Here is a 20134-nt window from a genome sequence, read left to right on the forward strand (position 1 = left end):
CTGTATAGAGTTACTACTGTTTCAGAATTACTTTTCAAAACAGCTAAGGCTCTTTTGGTATATTTCCTTACTTTAGAGAACAGAATACAAGACCAATTGAAAATATTCAAGTAATTGGAGGTCAACATCACAGAACGAAAACAAAATATTTGCCCCTGACTATTTACCACTTTATTGAGTCGTTCAAGCGCGCTCTACCTGTAATGACAATATTTCTGACGGCACTTGAAGGCAGCATCTGCTTGCTATTGTAGTGACGGTTGACGAGGTGTAGAACAAGTCCAGCAAATCTAGGAGATTATGACATTAATATTAGACTTTTGGACTCACCATGCAATAAATTTGACTTGGATTAAGCTGTTTGGAGAAATTGTATGGCCGTTTCATTGGGGATTTTTGGAACTCTGAAGAAACGGTATCCAGCAACTTGTGTCGTTTTGAAGGCTGCCACGGACTAGCTACCTAACTCAGTCTGAACGAGTCTGGGTTACTATTATCGGGTCAAATCGGAACTACCGTAGCTTGTGTTTACGACGAGCACATTCCAAACAAACGATTTTGCAAACATTCACAAACAAAAGTGAATTTGAACGCACTTTAGGATTCTCCCAAAGAAAGGAAAAATGTGTACAATGGTTACTAGTTATCTGGCACATTTTACCACTCGCACTGGTACGACCAGTTATGTTTTTTTGGTGGCACTGGCAAGAAGAATTATAGCAAAATGTGACCGAATGGTCGCAGCCTGGAGCCTTGTGGCAGTTCCCTTGACGTGTCGGCTGCTCGGGAAGTGACAGACTCTCAGCGATAAAATAATGTATAAGTGGGCTCCAGGTTTTCCTGAACTCAGCTTTTTTCCCCCTTTTAAAGTAAATTTGATCTTATCCAGTTTTAGATAAGACATAACGTCTTTCATCAATTTAGCATGAGATGGGGTTTAGGATCTTTCCAGTGAAATAAGATAAGCCGGCGGGCTAGTAAACAGCTTGTTGTTCAGCTTGTATGTTGTAGGCTTCACTCAGAGATTTAAAGACTGATGCCCAAAATGCAAGCAGGCATGGGCATGACCAAAACGTGGAATAGAGTGGCTGGTGCTAATTTACATCTATCACAAGTGGGATCCAGATATTTTGGCCAATCTGACTTTTGTACAATGTATAACTTTTTGTAAACTGAATAAGCCCGTGTCTGCTGCAAGGAGATGAGACGTGCATTTATTCAAGAATTCCATTCCAAGTTTCATTAGAAAGCGGGGGGCCTAAATCCTGTTCCCATTGTGTTCTAATTATATCTAAAGACTGGGGGTTCAGCTCACCAATAGTATAGATGCAGGAGATTATGCCCTTTATATCTGTTTTGAGGGATAGCAACATATCCATTGGAGTAGTTGGAGGCTTGTTGGGAAGGAGTTATATTGTTTTTTAATAAACCTCCTCAGCTGTAGATATCGAAAGAAATGAGCATGTGACAGCTTGTATTTCATTGCTTGTTGCTCGAAGGATGCAAATATACCATCCATGTAGAGATCCCTAATAAACTGGATCCTGTTATCGTGCCAAGTGCGAAAGGCCAGATCTATCATAGCTCGAGTGAAAAGGTGGTTAGGCATAATTGGTGCCATAACCGAGTGGCTGTGCAAAGCAAAATGTTTCAATTTGTAGCCAGATAATTTCCCAAATTGATCTAATTTAGATAAGATGGAGAGTATTGAAGAAATGGCATTGCCATCGAACAACAGAAGGTCATAACGATACCTTATATTGGGTATTCCCTCGACTTATGCCCTCAAAGGTTTGACATTGACGTAGCGAGATGGCGAGTGGTTCGACTGCCAGATCGAAAAGCAGTGTGGAGAGGGGGCAACCCTGTCTTGTTTCTCTCTGGAGAGGGAAACACAGTAATTAGATTGCCATGGGTGTATAACAATTTTAACCGCATCTTTCCAGAGTTTCCAAGAGGAAGTCCCACTGCACCTAAATATTTTATTCTCACCCAGAACGGCTCACCCTGTGGGCCTGGCCCATGAGTGGGTTACTCTGAGCACTGTGGGGCTTCCCCAGAGTGTTATAAATACCATTCAGAATGCTAGGGCGTCATCCACTAGATCTTTGTATGACTAAAGGTGGAGGGTGTTTGACAAATGGTGTGCTAAGGCACAGGAAATTCCTTTCCAGTGTTTGTTGGGTGTCCATCAAGATTTAATCTATAAGCAGAGAGCCTCCACTATTAAAGTGTACTTGGCCATGATTGCTGCATGCCATGTTGGCTTTGGGGGTAAGACAATGGGTCAGCATCCCCTTTTCTGCCGCTTCATGGGAGCAGCATGGAGGTTTCTACCTGTCTCTAATTCGTTTTACCCCTTCATGGGATTTGGCTGTTCTATTGGAGGCTCTGGTGAGTCATCCATTTGAGCCTATTGAGCAGATTGACATGAAGCCACTGTCGTTATTGTTGGCTTTGGCATCAGCAAAATGTATGGGTGATATTCATGCATTGTCGGTGCATGTAGGCTTTTTGCCCCTGGGTATTTGCGGGTGACCTTACAGCCTAACCCTGCTTTTGTCCCAAGGTAATCAACTCACTGCTTTCCAACCTCTGCCGCTCAGCTCTCCGGAGCAGCAACGGCCACACTTGCTGTGTCCAGTGCACGCTTTGCGCCTATACTTGGATAGAACTGGTAGTTTCAGGAAAGAGGACCAGCTGTTTGTTTCTTGGGCTGTGCCCTGCACGGGTAAGCCTATGACAAAGCAGAGGCGTTCTCACTGGATTGTGGGGGCTATTGTACTGGCCTATTCGAGCATGGGTCCTGGCTGGTTTATGCACACATTCTACCTCCTGGGCTGTGTTTAGAGGGGTCTCCATTCAGGATATCTTCGCTGCAGCTTGCTGGTCCTCGCCTCTCACCTTTGCAAGGTTTTATAAGTTGGATGTTACTGCCCTGAGTATTGCTCATGCCATTCTGAGCGTTGGCTCTGAGGAGGAGCAGTGGGGTCATCCAACATCTGGGTGTTGGCAGTCAGTGTTCGAGATAAGCTTGTCTGGTAGTACTGGAGTCTCCATACAGTGAGACATCGAAACAAATGCTATGAAAGAGAGCTTTAGGTTACTTGCATAACCCAGGTTCTCTGAGTAACATGAGTGCTCTTCTCACCAGACCACCCTTGTTGCTACTGGGGTGAAGGGAGAAGAGGTGTGCTTATTTGAATGATGGATGATGCAGCTTCAGCCCTATATATAGGAGGAGGTCCTGACACAGACCTCATGACTGCCAGCCACTCAGGGCTGGCGTAGTGGAATAAACGCTTCTGAAGATACGCAAGGGAGCATATCCCATAGTGAGACATCTCACTCATGCTACTCAGAGAACCGGGTTCTTTTCAACATTCTTATAGAGGGGGCAGCCTTTTCAAATAGTGCCGGGTTCCTGGACTTCTGTATACAGTTCCTCCTCAAGCAATGGCATCACTGCAGAGAGCTACTGATTTAACCCACTCTTCCTTTTTAGAACTATGTTGATTGGTTGAAAATGTTTTATGTTGTCTCTGCATCCATAATTTGCTCTGAGATAGAAACCAAAAATATAGTTATAGTTATCATTTTGGATTTGTTTTGAGGTCTTAATACTATAAAGATAACTGGCCCATTCACGTCTAGAACAATAACTATACAGATAAAGATTTCATTGTTAAAATTGTTTTAATTGTCCCACTATAGTGGGAACACAGACAGCCAACAGTCTTTGGTACCCCTGAATAATTTTGAGGTCTAGAAAAATTATTGGGAGGGACAAAATGACCGTTACATGACCCCGATTCATGATGCCTGTGATGGTAACAAGGTTAGGGTTCGTTTTCCTTAATGTGAATATGTCTGTATTTCAGCTGTACCTCCAGACCTCCAGCAGCTGTTGGTCAGTGCAGAAGAGGTTCCCCCTGAGCAGCAGGAGTGGAGCCCCAGTCTGGACCAGGAGGACCCAGAGCCCCCACACATTAAAGAGGAACAGGAGGAACTCTGGACCAGTCAGGAGGAAAAGCAGTTTCAAGGGCCGGAGGAGGCTGATATCACCAAGTTCCCATTCACTCCTGTCCTTGTGAAGAGTGAAGATGATGAAGAGAAACCTCAGTCCTCACAGCTTCATCAAAGCCAAACTGAGGAGAACAGAGAGGCAGAGCCTCTAGCCAGCAGCTCAACTGAACAGATGAAAACAGAAGCTGATGGAGAGGACTGCGGAGTATCAGAACCAGCCAGGAACTTGGATCCAGCTAGTGATTTACAACCAACTAGTGATGGAAACACTTCAGACTCTTCTGAACCTGAGACTGAAGACAGTGATGATGATTGCATGGAAACTGGTGAACCTCAGTCAGGTTTAGACTCACTGAAAAACAATGAAGTTCTTGGGGAGAAACCCTTTTGTTGCTCAATTTGTGGTAAAAGATTTGACCGCAAGGGAACTCTGCTGAGACACATGATAGTCCACACAGGAGAGAAGCCATTTATTTGCTCAGTCTGTGGTAAAAAATTTGGTTATAAAGCAGACTTGAATAAACATATGAGAGTCCACACAGGAGAGAAACCATTTAATTGTTCAGTCTGTGATCAAAGTTTTGGTTATAAAGAACAGCTGGAACGACACATGGTAGTCCACACAGGAGAGAAGCCATTTAATTGCTCAGTTTGTAGTAAAAATTTTGGTTGTAAAGGAGACTTGAATAAACATGTGAGAGTCCACACAGGAGATAAAGCATTTAATTGCTCAGTCTGTGGTAAACGTTTTGGTCAAAGTAAACACTTGAAGTCACACATGATGGTCCACACAGGAGAGAAACCATTTAATTGCTCAGTCTGTGGTAAACGTTTTGGTAAAAAATCCAACTTGAAACAACACATGAATGTCCACACAGGAGAAAAAACATTAAATTACTCAGCTTGTGATAAAAGTTTTGGTCATAAAGAATCCTTGGAGATACATAGGACAGTTCACACAGGAGAGAAACCATTTAATTGTTCAGTCTGTGATCAAAGTTTTGGTTATAAAGAACAGCTGGAACGACACATGGTAGTCCACATAGGAGATAAACCATTTAATTGCTCAGTCTGTGGTAGAAGTTTTGGTTCTCAGTCGCACATAAAGACACACATGGTGGTCCACACAGGAGAGAAACCATTTAATTGTTCAGTCTGTGGTAAAAGTTTTGGTCGTAAAGGAAACTTGAAGAGACACGTGAAAGTCCATACAGTAGAGTAACCATTAAATTGCGAGAAAGAGAAAGAGAAACCAAAAAATATTATGGTATATGATGTATATAATCTAGTAAAATCAAGTATATGATGTATGTGATGGATAGTATGCATATGATGTAGTTAATGATGTATATGAAGTATGTACTGTATGTAGTATAGGATGTGTATATACAGTATTTTTGTTGTGATCTGTCTGTCTTGTACGCAGCCGTCACTATCACCTCTCAGGTGTGCAGAAGATTTCTTTATTCTTTTAGATATTAAAATGTATATAATTTTGACATAATTTTGATTTAGTCAATCATCTACCTTTAATTTATAGAGGCTTTTTGTCTCTTGACTTGTCTTCATGAAATTAGCAAGAGTAACGAGGTCTAAGATAGACACCAGACTTCTGTACAATTTGCCAGCTCCAGTTCCCCACTTGCTCCATAGTCTTCATCATCTTCATCACAGAGTTGTTGTGGAGGCATGTGAGAACATATACGTGTGAAATGATGACACTGTCTCATTGTTATTGCCAGAGATCCAGAGACATTCACACTTTCAAGCACCAGTGTTGTTGTCTGAAACTTAGTGGGAGCTAAAAGATGAGAAATTTAGGAGAAGAGGAAGCTGTTGAGGATGGTGTTAAATGAAATAAACTGTGTGAGTATTACAGAATCTAACATCAGTCAAGACATTCACTGATAAAAGGAGAAAGTTCTGACTCAACAGATCAAATGGTAAATCTGTCAGAAAAGGTTTGCTGTAGTTTTTGTATCTTTCAGATGATTATTTAAGAAGTAGTCAACTCTGGTTGTGTCTTTTGGGGAGAGGGGGGGCATCTGATGGGGGGGTTGACAAGGCTGAGGGAAATTATAAACTTTTACCTGATTGTAGACATATGATTTTATTGCAGTGAAACATTTTAAAACTCAGTTAATTCCTTAGTTGCCCACAATTAAACACAGTCAGCAATGGAGAATTGAATCTATATTGGAATTCAGTTTCTGTCATGTTTAATTCAATGTACTCATTGTGAAGGGAAACCGTCATGGAATAGCCCTGTCTGTATAGAGTAGGTGGGATGGACACATACACATGCATATACACTTTTACACACCTAGACGCGCTCATATGTTTAAACGCCATCTAATATAGTCTGGCATGGGAAGCTTGTGGATGACTGTGTGTAATCCTAAAATGAGATGTGGGTATTAATGTGGTAGTGTAACTTATTTATTTAGCATTTGTGTTGGCCAATACATATTCAATTCATATGCATTCTTGATTCTGTTGATAACGTTGATTCATAAATTTATTCTGAGGGTGGGGGGTCATTATTGGTTTGTCACTAGTTGGTTAAATGTATGATTTGCTGCACCTGTGGGGAACTGATAAATGCTGCTGGAATGGCAGCATTTTTATTTGGTATCTTATCTTTGGTATCTTTGGTATCTTTGGTATCTTTGGTTCCTATGACAGAGAGGCGAGTCAGGGAGATGTCTCCGTGAGGAGGTCTCCATAGGCACGGTCTTCCTGTACTGGTGAGGTGTTTTCTAATAAAGTATATATTTTTATAGTACGTTGTGGTCCGGAGTTTCTGTCTGAGAACTGTCAACATAGGCTAAATGTAAAATAGGCTATTCATTGTAAATTTACCCTGCAATTGGACTTGGACTTGCTGAGTTATGAAATTGTGAAACGATGAGTGACGACTCAGTAGATTTTGTTTTCCAAGCCCTGTTTTATTGGGCATCTGCCCCACCTTCTCCTTCAGGGAGGACCTGCAGGCTTAGAGAAGTATATTCAAATGATAATTATTTATCACGACAGGAGGCAAGTTTTTGGTCCAAAGTGGCCGGTCCACATTCGACAGGCTGGTCTAGTCTGTCCTCCATCTGTTGCAGCAATGTCCCTCTTGTTGACTATAATTATTTTGGATTCAGGTCAAACTTTTTTTTTTTTTTTGCTCTGCTGATAAAACAGTTTAATGCTGCCATTCACACCGCTCACCACGCCGCTCGCCGCTTTAACAACTTGCTTCAATTGCTAGCTAGCGCTAGCAATTGTTAAAAGTTTTTGCCTCTTCATTTGTCATCATTTCGCCATCTTCGTGCATATCTGCCTCTGACTTGAGGCTAACACTGGACAAAGGTAGTTAATATCTAACATTAATGCTGTTTCACTTTATTAAGGTTACGTTTAAAGTATATTTATTTCTTAGATAGGGGGGCTCTTTGGCTAGCTGGCTAGTAACACTAAGGTTAGCTAACCTATCTAGCTAGCCTAGCATGGACCAAAAGTGGCAAGACACATTAGCTAACACGTAACAACAATGTTACAGAATGATAGTTTTGGCTGTAGTGACTTAGAAAAGTACAAAAGTGGATACAAACTTTTAACTTTATTGCCCCCAAAGTGCACAAGGAGGACGAGGAGGACTGCAACAATAATGACTTCACCTGCTCCCTAGGAAGTTACATGTAGCCTACATTAGGTAATGTTTTACAAATTATGTATTAGCGAAGGTATTCTTGACTTATAAATGAAGTACAAAGATTTAACTAATGTCATTACTAATGATGTACTAATTTGTTACAAATTATTCATATATAATTGATAAATATTGATAATAATGAATTGATGAGTAACTGCACATGAACTCATCATTAATTCATCAGTAATTCATTGTTTATAAAGGCTTATAAACATTCATTATTTTAAAGTGTTACCGTGAGTTCAAGTCCCTGACATGTTGTGATCATTTTGAAGTTTCATGAAAAGTAAATCAACATTATATCACACAAAACCCAAAGCGGGTGTTTGACATCATCTGTCAGTGGCAAAATAACTACCTGATTTGGCATCACTGTTTGGGGTGGGGCCAGACGTTTCAACCCATAGAGAGCAGTGCAGCAGCAGTTTTCTAGCCCATGTGATTTAGTATTGTTTTATTCATTAACGGAGAGCACGACAAAGTTCTATAAAGTGATTAGCACTGTCAGTCATAGGCAGCAGTATCACAACAGTTCTCCCTTTAGTTAGTTTCTCCTCAGTAAACCTGTAACAGGTGTTTGGCTCAGTAGGTAATGCATCAGCCTCTCATGTGGAAGGTTATCAAATCCAGGCTTGTCCTTTAAGATAATATAAGATAAGATGGCACTTTATTATGTTTACCAACAGAAAGTTTGGCTGTTGTGAATAACTTCATCAATGTGGTTCTAATGAAATGATGAAGCTGAAAGAAGTCACTGGCAACACAAAATTAGCCACACTGTGTGTTAAATCTTCACAACTTGTCTGTTTTTCTACCTTCTGTAACGTTTTATATATCTGTCTGTCTTTTCAAATTGTGCTTGGACTTCACAATTGGCGCTTGCGGCTATATTGTTGTATATAAAAACAATAATCATCATCATAATAATAACAATAATAATAATAACTTTATTTGTATCACACTTTTCAATACAGGTGACAAAGTGCTTCACAACAGTCAACAGAAAACACAACAAACAAATAAAATAAAATAAACATCACACAATAAAAGCTTTTTTATAAAAATGTGTCTTGAGAAGTGAAATAAAACTGACTGCAAGTAAGTAAAGTATGAGTGTATATGAAAGTATATTAAAGAATATGTGTGTGTTATGTAGGCTATGTTTATAATGCTTACTCTTGCAATACAAATTCCCCTGTGGGATAATAAAGTATTCTATTCTATTCTATTCTATTCTATTCTATTCTATTCTATTCTAGTAGGCCTAGGACATGTTAGTACTCTTTCCACCACTGGTCAGTTTTGCCTCCAAGAAAAACAGTAAAGAAATGGAGGTTGAATTTAAGGATGTTTGAGATTTAGCAGTTTCTTTCTTTTCTTTTTAAACTTTATCGGCCGAAGTACCATCAACTACCTGAATGAAGACTCGTGCAGTTTTTGCAAGTCAGGCATTATACCCGTTCATTTACATTGACCTGTAGAGGGCGGTAATACGGCTTGAAGTCTCGGAACTACCGCAAATCGTACGAGAAGAAGAAGGACAAGACGCGGGAAGGAAAAGTGTAGTCGCTTTGTGACGTCGCCCAAGATGGCGACCGGTGTATGCGAGCATTCTTGAGTATTACTTGTCGACTTTTTCCTTTCAAAAGTTAGTTTACGACTTTAACTAACCGACGAAAGACCTGATATGCGTGGATCATACTATGACGGATATATAAACCGGAGCCTGGGCTCCATTTAGCTCTGAGAGTCAGAAGAAGAAGAAGCTCCTCTCTCTTATGGATTCAGATGAATGGTTTAGCTGTGAAGCTACTGGAGCTTTGAAGGACAAAGTTTGTCAGTAAAACGTTCAGGAGGAAAACTTCCTGTCACTCTGTGAAAATGTCTAAAGTCCAAAAGCTGAGAGCGTTGGTGAACCAGCGACTAACTGCGGCTGATGAAGAGATATTTGGGCTGTTTGAAAGAACGATAGCAGAGTACGAGGAGGAAGCTTCTCGTTCAAAAGAGGAGATCGACCGACAACGAAAGCTGCTGGACGCTGTTTTACATCCTGAAGTGCGGTTACACAGAGCAGGTTTGAGACATTTAAATGTTATTTTCACATTACTCACACACATTGCATGAGTGCATGATATTTATGTTGTGGGCAAATGCAAAGCAGGGCTTTAGATAGCCGCGTTGGGACTTGCATTAAAAACCTATGATGTTGATAGTACAGAAAAGTTCAGTGGGACCGGGCAAGGTTTACAAATTTTGCCAATCTGATAAGCTTTCTGGATTCCTTGAACCCTTATCTGCTAAGAGGGTGGATCATATCGTGTTAAAGTATCTGCAGTCCCACTATAAATCCTACTATAAAATGAGGAAAACTCTGTCATTCTGTCTGTCTGTTTGCATCAATTTTGCTCGTCAATGGGTTGGCCATGCAATCTGAAACTGCACATGGGCATTGAGCATTGGCATAGGCAGGGACTGACGAAGCTTCCGTTTCCCCAAATTTACGGTGTTTATGCGCATTTCTTTGCAAGTCTGCGCGGAGTTGTGGCGCGACTAGTAAAGTATAAAATCTCAACTTTGTGTGGCTTGTCCTGGTTGTTTATGGATGTCGTATAAATAGCTTTTTCCCTATTCTGCGAGCTGGAAAACGTGCTCTTTGCTGCCCTCCTCTGGCCGCTGGAGTGTGTGTTTCATTTCGAATATGTGCATATATCAACAGCTGAATTCTTACTAGTGAAAACTCAAATTCAGGATATCTACAATGACATTCTGACTAGTTGTAATTCCATTCTAGATATCTAAAATTTCATTCGGACTAGTTACAAAAGCAGTTTTAGATATTGTATTAATTGTAAACTAGTTGGTTATTGATTATTACTAGTAATAATTTCCTTTCAGATTCATTTGTAACTAGTGAAAAGTGCCAGTGTCAGTAGTTATAATTTCAAGTCAACATATCCAGAATGTGATTATGAACATGTTGTAACTGTATTTACTGTATTTTAAGTAACAATTCAATTGTTGATATCAAGAATGATCATTTTTACTTGTAATAATTGTGGATATGTACACATCAAGATTCATGAATTAACATTTTCACTTGCAAAAATTGAATTGAATCTTTTATAGTGATATAGTGATAATTGAATTTGTGATATCAAAAATGAACATTTGACCAGTTAGAATTGAATTGTGGATATCTTAAATTGGAATTATAATTAAGTAAAAGTAAAAATTACATATTGGATATGACGTCTTGGAATTACACTGAAACTGAAATACTGATATGTTTAATTCATAGTAGCCTCAGTGATTAAATGTTAAAACGGTTTGCCATATCGTGAGGCAGTCATGCAAGACAGACAACTTATTGGGATCATTAGGTTTGGCTGACAAATCTGACTGAGAATCGTCAGCATAACAATGGAAAGTCGGTCAGTAAGGGTTTTGAATCTTTGTTTCTGGGTTAGATTTGGATTTAGGCTGTTGTCAGGCTTTGTTGAGGCTGAGCACTTCCTGGTTTCACTCTCTAAGTTTCGATAGGTGGGTCAGCTGACACGGGTCACACCCTCTACCTGTTGCTTTGTTGTGGAAATCTGAAAGGGGCGGGTTTATGAAGGTAAATATGTTGCAAAATGCGAGAGCTTGTAGACTTGATGTGAGAACTTGAAGAACAAAAATGAATGTGAAGTCACAGAAAAATATTCACAAATGTGTAGATTAATATTTACATGAATACAACGACAGCTGCAAACTTGTAATCCAACATTTACTCATATTTATTTATTTTACTTGAGTCCATTTTCCAGTACAACCACAACTCTGTGATTACAACCTCTGGAATTGGTCACTACAACTTCACAAATGTGCTCTCTTGCATCACAAAGTGACAAATCTGCGCGCCTTGACCTTTGCAACACTTCTTGCGATAAATGTGTTGCAAAACTCACTTGTAGCTGTGAGGGGGGGCGGGGCGGGCGGTGTACCAATCAGAAATCGGAAGATGAAGTGCTCTTTTGCTCTGCTCCATGTGCTGTCCTCAGGACGTCCTCCATGTCTGCAGTTAGATCCGCTAACCTTATGGCACACCAAGCCAAAGTAGGTTTCTTCCAAAAGCTTTGTTTTGGTAGGTTAGTACTGTGATTAGTTAACTAACATAGTTAACGTTAGCCAAAGTGCGCATTCACTCTCATTTTGCTAACCTTACTACATGTTATAAGGAATGTGAGGTTTTGGTGGCGTGCGTAATCACAGTACTAACCTACCAAAACAAAGCTTTTAGAAGAAACTTACCTGGCGAAGAAAGCTGGTGAAGATACACGCGTCACTGAGACAGGAGTAAAAAACAAACAGCAATCGGTGTGGATTGAATAAACAGGTGGAGACGGGAAACTGTTTGACACTTGGTGTGACAAATTAAGGGAATCGGGTGTTTGTTCTGCACTGTGTGCTCACCCAGCAGAAAGAAAGTGCTCTTTCCACATGAGGTAAATCCCAGACACAACGCCGCTATGCGCGCACTCCGATATCTGACCACATTGACAGGACAGTTACAGCTGCCGCTCCAGCAGCAATGACAGAGCGGAACGTGATCTGTCTTTCACAATTTACAATTGTCATTCAGCATAAAAATGTGGCATTGCTTTGGCTGTTCTCTACAGAGCTCCCCGGGGGTCACCTGGTAAGAAAAAAATAATTGATGTGGAAATCCATACGGGCACCGATGGGTAAACCGCGCACGGCTCCATGCGCACAGATTAGTAAACCGTGCCCTCGAATTAGTAATCGGTGTGCACAGAGTCCTAGACCATGCCCACAGATTAGTAGACCGTGCACACGAATTTGTAATATGTATATTGATAACGTCAAACAGGGACACCACAGTGGCCCACAGAGTTGCATATACAATTTAATTAACGTGCTTTTTCTACAAGCATGATTTATAGGGAGTAAATAGGTTTCATATTGTCACCAAAACACATATCGGATCATAAATTAGACCTACTGATGTGATTAATCAATGGTTATGGTTCACATATGGTCTAGGTGCCTATAGCAATTACAGCTCACTATATCACTATATAGCAGATAAAATTGACCGACGGATTTATCGGTGTCTTCACGGGCAACTTTCTGCAGCTCAGCAGACAACGGTGCGGTGGTGGATTGAGTCTGTTGAGTGTTGATTTCACGCTACGTTGTTACCTAGTTGGTGAGACGCAATGCTGGAAAGTAAATAAACAACGTCCCCATCTTTTACTCTCCTTGACAACAAGCTTATCATACTCGTTTGTTACATTGGCTAACTAGCTAACCACGTAGCTACTTTCATACCTTGTCAGCTGAGTGGAGGCTTATGTGTGAGTATGTATTCATGGTGCCGTGCCATTGTTCCGTTGGCCCATTATTCCGCAACCCCAATAGTCCGAAAAATTTCCCAATGGACCGAAAGCCCATTTGTCCGACAGCCCGTTATCCCGAAAACAAACGCCCATTGCTCCGGAAATACACACTCTCCCTGCAGTTAGAAAGATTCATGGTCTGCAATCAGTCGGCCCTGCCTCCTCTTTCCCCCGGTTGATTGGGAGCATCTGTGTATATATCTGGCTGTCGGATCTGACGTCGGGTAACTTACCAACTACACCACTCCGCTGCTCCAAACATCAGACCATGTGCGTCCATGAAGAAAACGTGAGTAGCTTGTTCTTCTTAGGGGATTAAGCCCTCACTACCATCGTAATATATCACTGCTGCATGGAACGCTGCATAATTCCAATTCAGGGAAGAAGGATTGTTTGAGTAAATATCCGACCGCGAGGTCCGACAGCCAGCTTCCTCCGTTGCACCCGGGAAGGTCCGATGACGTCTTTCTACATCATAATTAACCATGTGCTTCTGTTTGTTTGAGAAATGATGGAAGATTTATTGTGAACAATGGACAGATAAAGAAAGATAAATTTGCCTCAGAGTAGATTCATTTCATTAGAATTATTATTTGGAATGTTTGTTTAAATTATAGTTAACCTAATTTGTTAACTTGTTACACATATTAATGATCTGAGGACAAAGGATTTATTTTAGAAATGTATCTTTCTTTATCTTTCTTTAAGGCGCTGCAGCTGCGATGTCCATTGCTCACACTAAATCTTCCAACCCCCAATTCCAGTCGTTGCATTTACAAAAGTTAAAATTTAAAACAAGTCTGGTTTTCCACCGTAGAAAGATTCTCCTGAACGTGTATACCAGATACGGTGTAACGGCGCTGTTCATCTCTTGACTCGACAGCAGTGAACCATAAGTTACTGTTTGTGACCATTAACGTTATATATTAACAGTGAAATATTGCTAAAGATGATAAGAAGATATTAAGGACTGTAGGACTGAGGGGGGCTTGTGAAAAAGAATGTGTGTTATTATTATGTTCATTCAATTCATTTATATAGGCTTGCCCCACACAACACATCACCACATTCTTTGCAATTAAAGTTTATTTTTTATTTTATAATTATTTATTTATTATCATTATTATTATTTATTTTTTAAGATGTTTACAATGCGGAAAAGCTGTGCTTTCTGCATAAACCTGCAGCTGTTGGATTGGCAGTAGCTTGTTTGTCCTACACAGTTGCCTTGATTTTTATTTTTATTTTTTAAGTTATATAGGCAGCATTTTATGTTTATTTTCTTAATTCAAGTTATATACATTTTGTTCTATTTGTGTTTTTTTATTTATATTATAATAAGTGAAGTTTACTGTTCAGTGCACTGATGTCAGTGCACTGATGCCTCCATTACATATCTTTGTGTTTGATAACCACATTTGAGGGATCATTGCAAAAGAAATGTGTGTTTATGTATATATTCTGTATATATATATATAAAGAATATTGGCCGATATATTCTGCATTTTTTTACTCCCTAATATCGGTATCTATATCGGCCCCAAAAATCCAGTATCGGTCGGGCTCTACTTATTGCACTAGGTTTATAGATTAATAATGCTGTGTGTTGAATATTCATTCATTCAGCACAGAAATGTGTCAGTTGTTTTCGTTGTTGTTGTTACTGGACTAGTTTTATAGAGAAATAAATGGTGCGATGGTGCAGTGTGCTGACTACTGCGCTACACGCAGTTCTACAATTAAATAGTGGAAAAAAAAACATTGTGACGTCATTGCCTATATTGTGGCGGGCCGCCACAAAGTTGTCTATGTAGGTAGGAAACCCCGCAACCACATACTATCCCATACTACTGCATAATACTGCATACTACTGCATACAACTATACAACCGCATACTGCTGCATGCTACCGCACAATACCGCATAATACCACATACAACTATACTATCGCATAATAATGAATACTACCACATACAACTATACTACCGCATACTATCGCATAATACTGAATACTACCACATACAACTATACAACCGCATACTACCACATACAACTATACAACCGCATACTACTGCATAATACTGCATAATACCCCATATAAAATTCTAGAAAAGAGGTGTTTAGTGTTTGTATAATATTGTTATTTTGGTAACCCTTAATTTTACAGGTCCCCAATATCGTAATAACTATTTCTAATTAGACGTTAACAAAAAAACTATTACACAGTAACGTGGCTAATAATTACACAACAACATATTTGCGTTCATATATAATTACATAGTACCGGACCTGTAAGGTGAAACGTGTCTATTTTCCATAATTCAATAATAATTCCTATGTATTGACATGGTACCGGACCTGTAAAGTGAAGTGGGTGTAAGTGGCAGAGAGGCAAACGCAGGCACACGACTGGAAGCTAATATGGCCAAGGGTTAGTGAACTCACCCAGAACTCTAGAAAAGTTAGCCATGTTAGCTCCCAGGCGGGTGCTAAAGTTTGTAGCACGCATAATCTTTCACTCACCTCGGGATAGGCTAAAGCTAGAGAACGGTTCAATATCTGTAAAATTGACCCCCCCCAACACTTTATGGTCTGGTCTGTATGGAATGTAAGCTGCTGTCCTGTTTAAATGTACCATTTCAATAACAATAAAGAAAATGAACATGATCACATTGTATGATGTATTGTCCAATTACACCCGCTTCACTTTACAGGTCCAGTACCATGTAAATACATAGGAATTACTATTGAATTGTAGAAAATAGACCCGCTTCACTTTACAGGTCCAGTACTATGTAAATAGGCCTACATATGAATGCAAATATGTTGTTGTATGCAGTGCGGTTGTATGCAATTGTATGCGGTAGGGCAGCTTGATTATGGAAAAAATCATAATCATGATTATTTTGATTGATATTGAGATCACGATTATTTAACACAATAACTCATTGACTTTAGGAACATCATGCATTTATTGAACTTTTAACAACTTTTAACGACTTTTAACTTGAACTTTTTTCAACACTGGATTTCTTTGAACTTTAAATATAAACGAACTGAAAAACAAAGAAATAAATGAAAATAAATAAATACAAGTAAAAAAATAAGATAAATAAATAAACAACTAATATATATATAAAAGTCACGCACCTTCAAACTGCTTGGCTTTCCATACACGGGCACGTTCACCCGACAAAAGTTCACACATAGTCACAGTTCCTCCTCGCAAAAACACAGCGCTGAAAACATACTTAACATACATAAAACTTCAATTAATAGCACAGGCTTTTATTTGCTTCAGACACTGAACTCAACCGGCCTGTATTTGGGACAGGCGTCTATATGGGACAGGCCTTTAAGTCCTTTCGCACAAAAGAGAGAGAGAGAGAGCGGTGGTCGAGCGAGCTAGAAAGTGAATGAAGAGAGGGAGCGGTGGTAGCGAGAAAGCCGGTGAATCAGAGAAATTAAACGTTATTTTCTGATTGTTTCACAGCGGTTACGTTCTAAAGCACAGAGAGAGAGAGAGAGCCCTGTATCAAAATACCGGTAGCCTACCTTAGAATGATGAAGGATGAAAGCCGAAAAAAGATCAACGGAGAAATGTCTTGCTGCTGCTTCTCCTGAGTTTTATTCAGCAAATTTGACAACTGACAGCTTGAATTTCAGGTCGTAGTTTTTTCTCTGTGCCGCCATGGCGATCAGCAAATGTGACTGACGTTTGAATGCAAGTAAAAAAAAAAAAAAACTGCTTCGCAGCGTCAATGGCAACTGGCTTCTAATTGAGACCGGCCTTTATGTGTCAAAACGTGTAGCTTCACCTGGCCAGTAAAAGGGACTCGGCTTTTAATTGAAGTTTTACGGTATAACATAAATTTAGAGACAAGGGCTCAGACAAGCGACTTCCCCATACAAAAGTAAACTCTGACTCTGCAAGAGTGGAAGTGTGACGTCACTATTTAGACACCCAAGCAGCGATCATTACATATAAAATTACATTTAAAAAAACGAATATCCGAATCCCGAATACTTACCCAACGAACGAATATCCGAATAGTCGAATATTCGGGTCCAGCCCTGTAATATATAATGATTATAAAACCTTATTTTCCTGTCCAAAACCAAGGTTTTGTGCCATCAATAATTGAGTCCTCCCTGTATTTTTTTTCTTCCTGTGTGCCTCGGCACCAGAACGGTTGAAATCTATAAATGCATTGTATGAAGAATGAACTAGTTGATTGCTCCTTTGTGTGGGCTAAAGACCGTATTGACTTTTTAGGGCATAGCTTCATAGTTTTTCATTGGCTATTGAGGGGGTCCGTTAACTGTAATTAAGGAGTATACACTACTGGATTACGTCCAGATTCCGCTTGTAAAAGTCAAACATGTTTGATATAATCATAGTGGCTCCAACTCGCATCCGGAGGCAAGAGATTAGAGTCTGTACCCCTCATACACTTTTCAATTTTCTGTGCCAGCAGACCAGCACAGACTTGGCCCGATTGTGAATCCTGGGAAAAATCGGGGCAATAGTTGAATAATGTAACCCCAGCTTTAGAGAAGTCAGAAGGTCCGTTTCAACTCTCCAGTTGGTCAAACTACATCAGACCGCAGTCTGTAATATGACTGCAATAGCACATTTTTTGTTTTATGTGAAAAAATTGCTGGGGTCTGCACCTTGGTGTCTTCATATGTGGCTACAGCCATGCTGCAAAGACAGCATCACTGGTCTCATTAACATGAAAATGTGCTTAGTAGAGCAGAGACCCCCGCCATGTCTGACAACCACCCTTGGTGATATGCCACACCAAACACCACTCCCCCTTTTGGCCAATCGACATGAAAAGTTAATCAGTTTTTCCTTGGCCCATAACAAACCTTCATACCAAGTTTTCTGCAAATCCAAGCCCAGCTTTTTGAGATATCCTGCTAGCAGACGTACGGATGGACACACAGAATGAAGTAATGGTAACAAGCTTAGTTTGACTTACAGTCACAGTTTTCCTTAATGTGAATATGTCTGTATTTCAGCTGTACCTCCAGACTTCCAGCAGCTGTTGGTCAGTGAAGAAGAGGTTCCCCCTGAGCAGCAGGAGTGGAGCCCCAGTCTGGACCAGGAGGACCCAGAGCCCCCACACATTAAAGAGGAACAGGAGGAACTCTGGACCAGTCAGGAGGGAGAGCAGCATCAAGGGCTGGAGGAGGCTGATATCACCAAGTTCCCATTCACTGCTGTCCCTGTGAAGAGTGAAGATGATGAAGAGAAACCTCGGTCCTCACAGCTTCATCAAAGCCAAACTGAGGAGAACAGAGAGGCAGAGCCTCTAGCCAGCAGCTCAACTGAACAGATGAAAACAGAAGCTGATGGAGAGGACTGTGGAGTATCAGAACCAGCCAGGAACTTGGATCCAGCTAGTCATTTACAACCAATTAGTGATGGAAACACTTCAGACTCTTCTGAACCTGAGACTGAAGACAGTGATGATGATTGGATGGAAACTGGTGAACCTCAGTCAGGCGTAGACTCACAGAAAAACAGTGAAGTTCTTGGGAAGAAAGACTTTAGTTGCTCAGTTTGTGGTAAAAAATCTGGTAATAAAGAACACTTGAAGATACACATGAGAGTCCACACAGGAGAAAAACCATTTGATTGCTCAGTCTGTGGTAAAAGTTTTAGTCTAAAAGGAAACTTGAAGATACACATGATAATCCACACAGGAGAGAAACCATTTAATTGCTCAGTCTGTGGTAAAAGTTTTGGTTATAATCGAGACTTGAAAATGCATATGAGAGTCCATACAGGAGAGACACCACTTAATTGCTCAGTCTGTGGTAAAAGTTTTGTTTATGAAGGACTCTTGAAGACACACATGAGAGTCCACACAGGAGAGAAACCATTTAATTGCTCAGTCTGCGGTAAAGGTTTTGCTCAGAAAGCAAACGTGAAACAACACATGAAAGTCCACACAGGAGAAAAAGCATTTAATTGCTCAGTTTGCGGCAAAGGTTTTGATTATAAAGGACCGTTGGAGACGCATATGAGAGTCCACACAAGAGAGAAACCATTTAATTGCTCAGTCTGTGGTAAAAGTTTTGTTTATGAAGGACTCTTGAAGACACACATGAGAGTCCACACAGGAGAGAAACCATTTAATTGCTCAGTCTGCGGTAAAAGTTTTGCTCTGAAAACAAACTTGAAACAACACATGAAAGTCCACACAGGAGAAAAACCATTTAATTGCTCAGTCTGTGGTAAAAGTTTTGGTCATAAAGCAAACTGGAAACGACACATGACAGTCCACACAGGAGAGAAACCACTTATAGCTGGGGTAGGCAACTTTGGGGAAAAGAGCGAGAATTTGAAAGTACATAACAAAACAATCCCCCCTTCTCCCGTCACTCCTCCCTCTCTCCCGTAACTCCTCCCTCCACACAGGAGTTCTCAGGAGTGTGTATGAGAGGGGCAAACGTAAGTCATATAGACTTGCCATTGCGGTTACAAACACACATTGCTATGAACCGTGGTAGAGCTAGGTTCATTGTGAATGGAGAGAGCGAGCACTGGCTGTTTAGCTTTGGCCAAACTTGATGATTTCAAAACTGTTTACCCAAAACACACCTCTGTTAGCTCAATCTTGTAACTAAAACATTTGCTGGCAAAAAATATTTTTGTCAGCATACAATCGCCATTGCGGTCAAAAACGCACATTGCTACAGTCACTAGGTAGAGCAAGTTTGTTTGTGTGTAACCTTTATTGACATGCGGAGTTCCCCAAGGCTCCATTCTGGGGCCTCTTTTATTCAACATCTACATGCTTCCACTGGCTCAGATTATGGAAAACAACAAAATATGTTACCATAATTATGCAGACGACACACAAATTTACATAACCATATCACCAGGGGACTATAATCCCATACAAACGCTGAGTAAGTGCATTGAACAAATCAATGACTGGATGTGTCAGAATTTTCTTCAATTAAACAAAGATAAAACTGAAGTAATTGTTTTT

The 20134-nt window shown here is 40.2% G+C and overlaps 2 protein-coding genes across 2 annotated transcripts; both read left to right on the forward strand.

The window, feature by feature from the left end:
* Positions 1-4076: 4076 nt before the first annotated feature.
* Positions 4077-6012, forward strand: LOC139663132 (zinc finger protein OZF-like). The gene has a single exon (XM_071541677.1). The coding sequence runs from the start codon at positions 4199-4201 to the stop codon at positions 5246-5248; it is 1050 nt and encodes a 349-aa protein (XP_071397778.1). The 5' UTR covers positions 4077-4198; the 3' UTR covers positions 5249-6012.
* A 3595-nt stretch (positions 6013-9607) lies between these two features.
* On the forward strand, positions 9608-19735 carry LOC139663131 (gastrula zinc finger protein XlCGF57.1-like). Its single transcript, XM_071541676.1, has 2 exons — positions 9608-9800; positions 18165-19735. The coding sequence occupies exons 1-2, from the start codon at positions 9608-9610 to the stop codon at positions 19538-19540; spliced, it is 1569 nt and encodes a 522-aa protein (XP_071397777.1). The 3' UTR covers positions 19541-19735.
* The last annotated feature ends 399 nt before the right edge of the window (positions 19736-20134 follow it).

The sequence above is a fragment of the Centroberyx affinis genome, unplaced genomic scaffold, assembly GCF_046629955.1.
Source record: "Centroberyx affinis isolate AG114_WGS23_722 - 3 ecotype Tasmania unplaced genomic scaffold, CSIRO-AGI_Caff_v1 ptg003922l_1, whole genome shotgun sequence".
NCBI classification, from domain to species: domain Eukaryota; kingdom Metazoa; phylum Chordata; class Actinopteri; order Beryciformes; family Berycidae; genus Centroberyx; species Centroberyx affinis.

Excerpts from the sequence above, each read along its gene's own strand:
- LOC139663132 (XM_071541677.1), top strand. The coding sequence starts at position 4,199 with ATGAAAACAGAAGCTGATGGAGAGGACTGCGGAGTATCAGAACCAGCC.
- LOC139663131 (XM_071541676.1), top strand. The coding sequence starts at position 9,608 with ATGTCTAAAGTCCAAAAGCTGAGAGCGTTGGTGAACCAGCGACTAACT. Across the intron at positions 9,801-18,164 it reads AGTGCGGTTACACAGAGCAG|ACTTCCAGCAGCTGTTGGTC; the intron begins GTTTGAGACATT and ends CTGTACCTCCAG.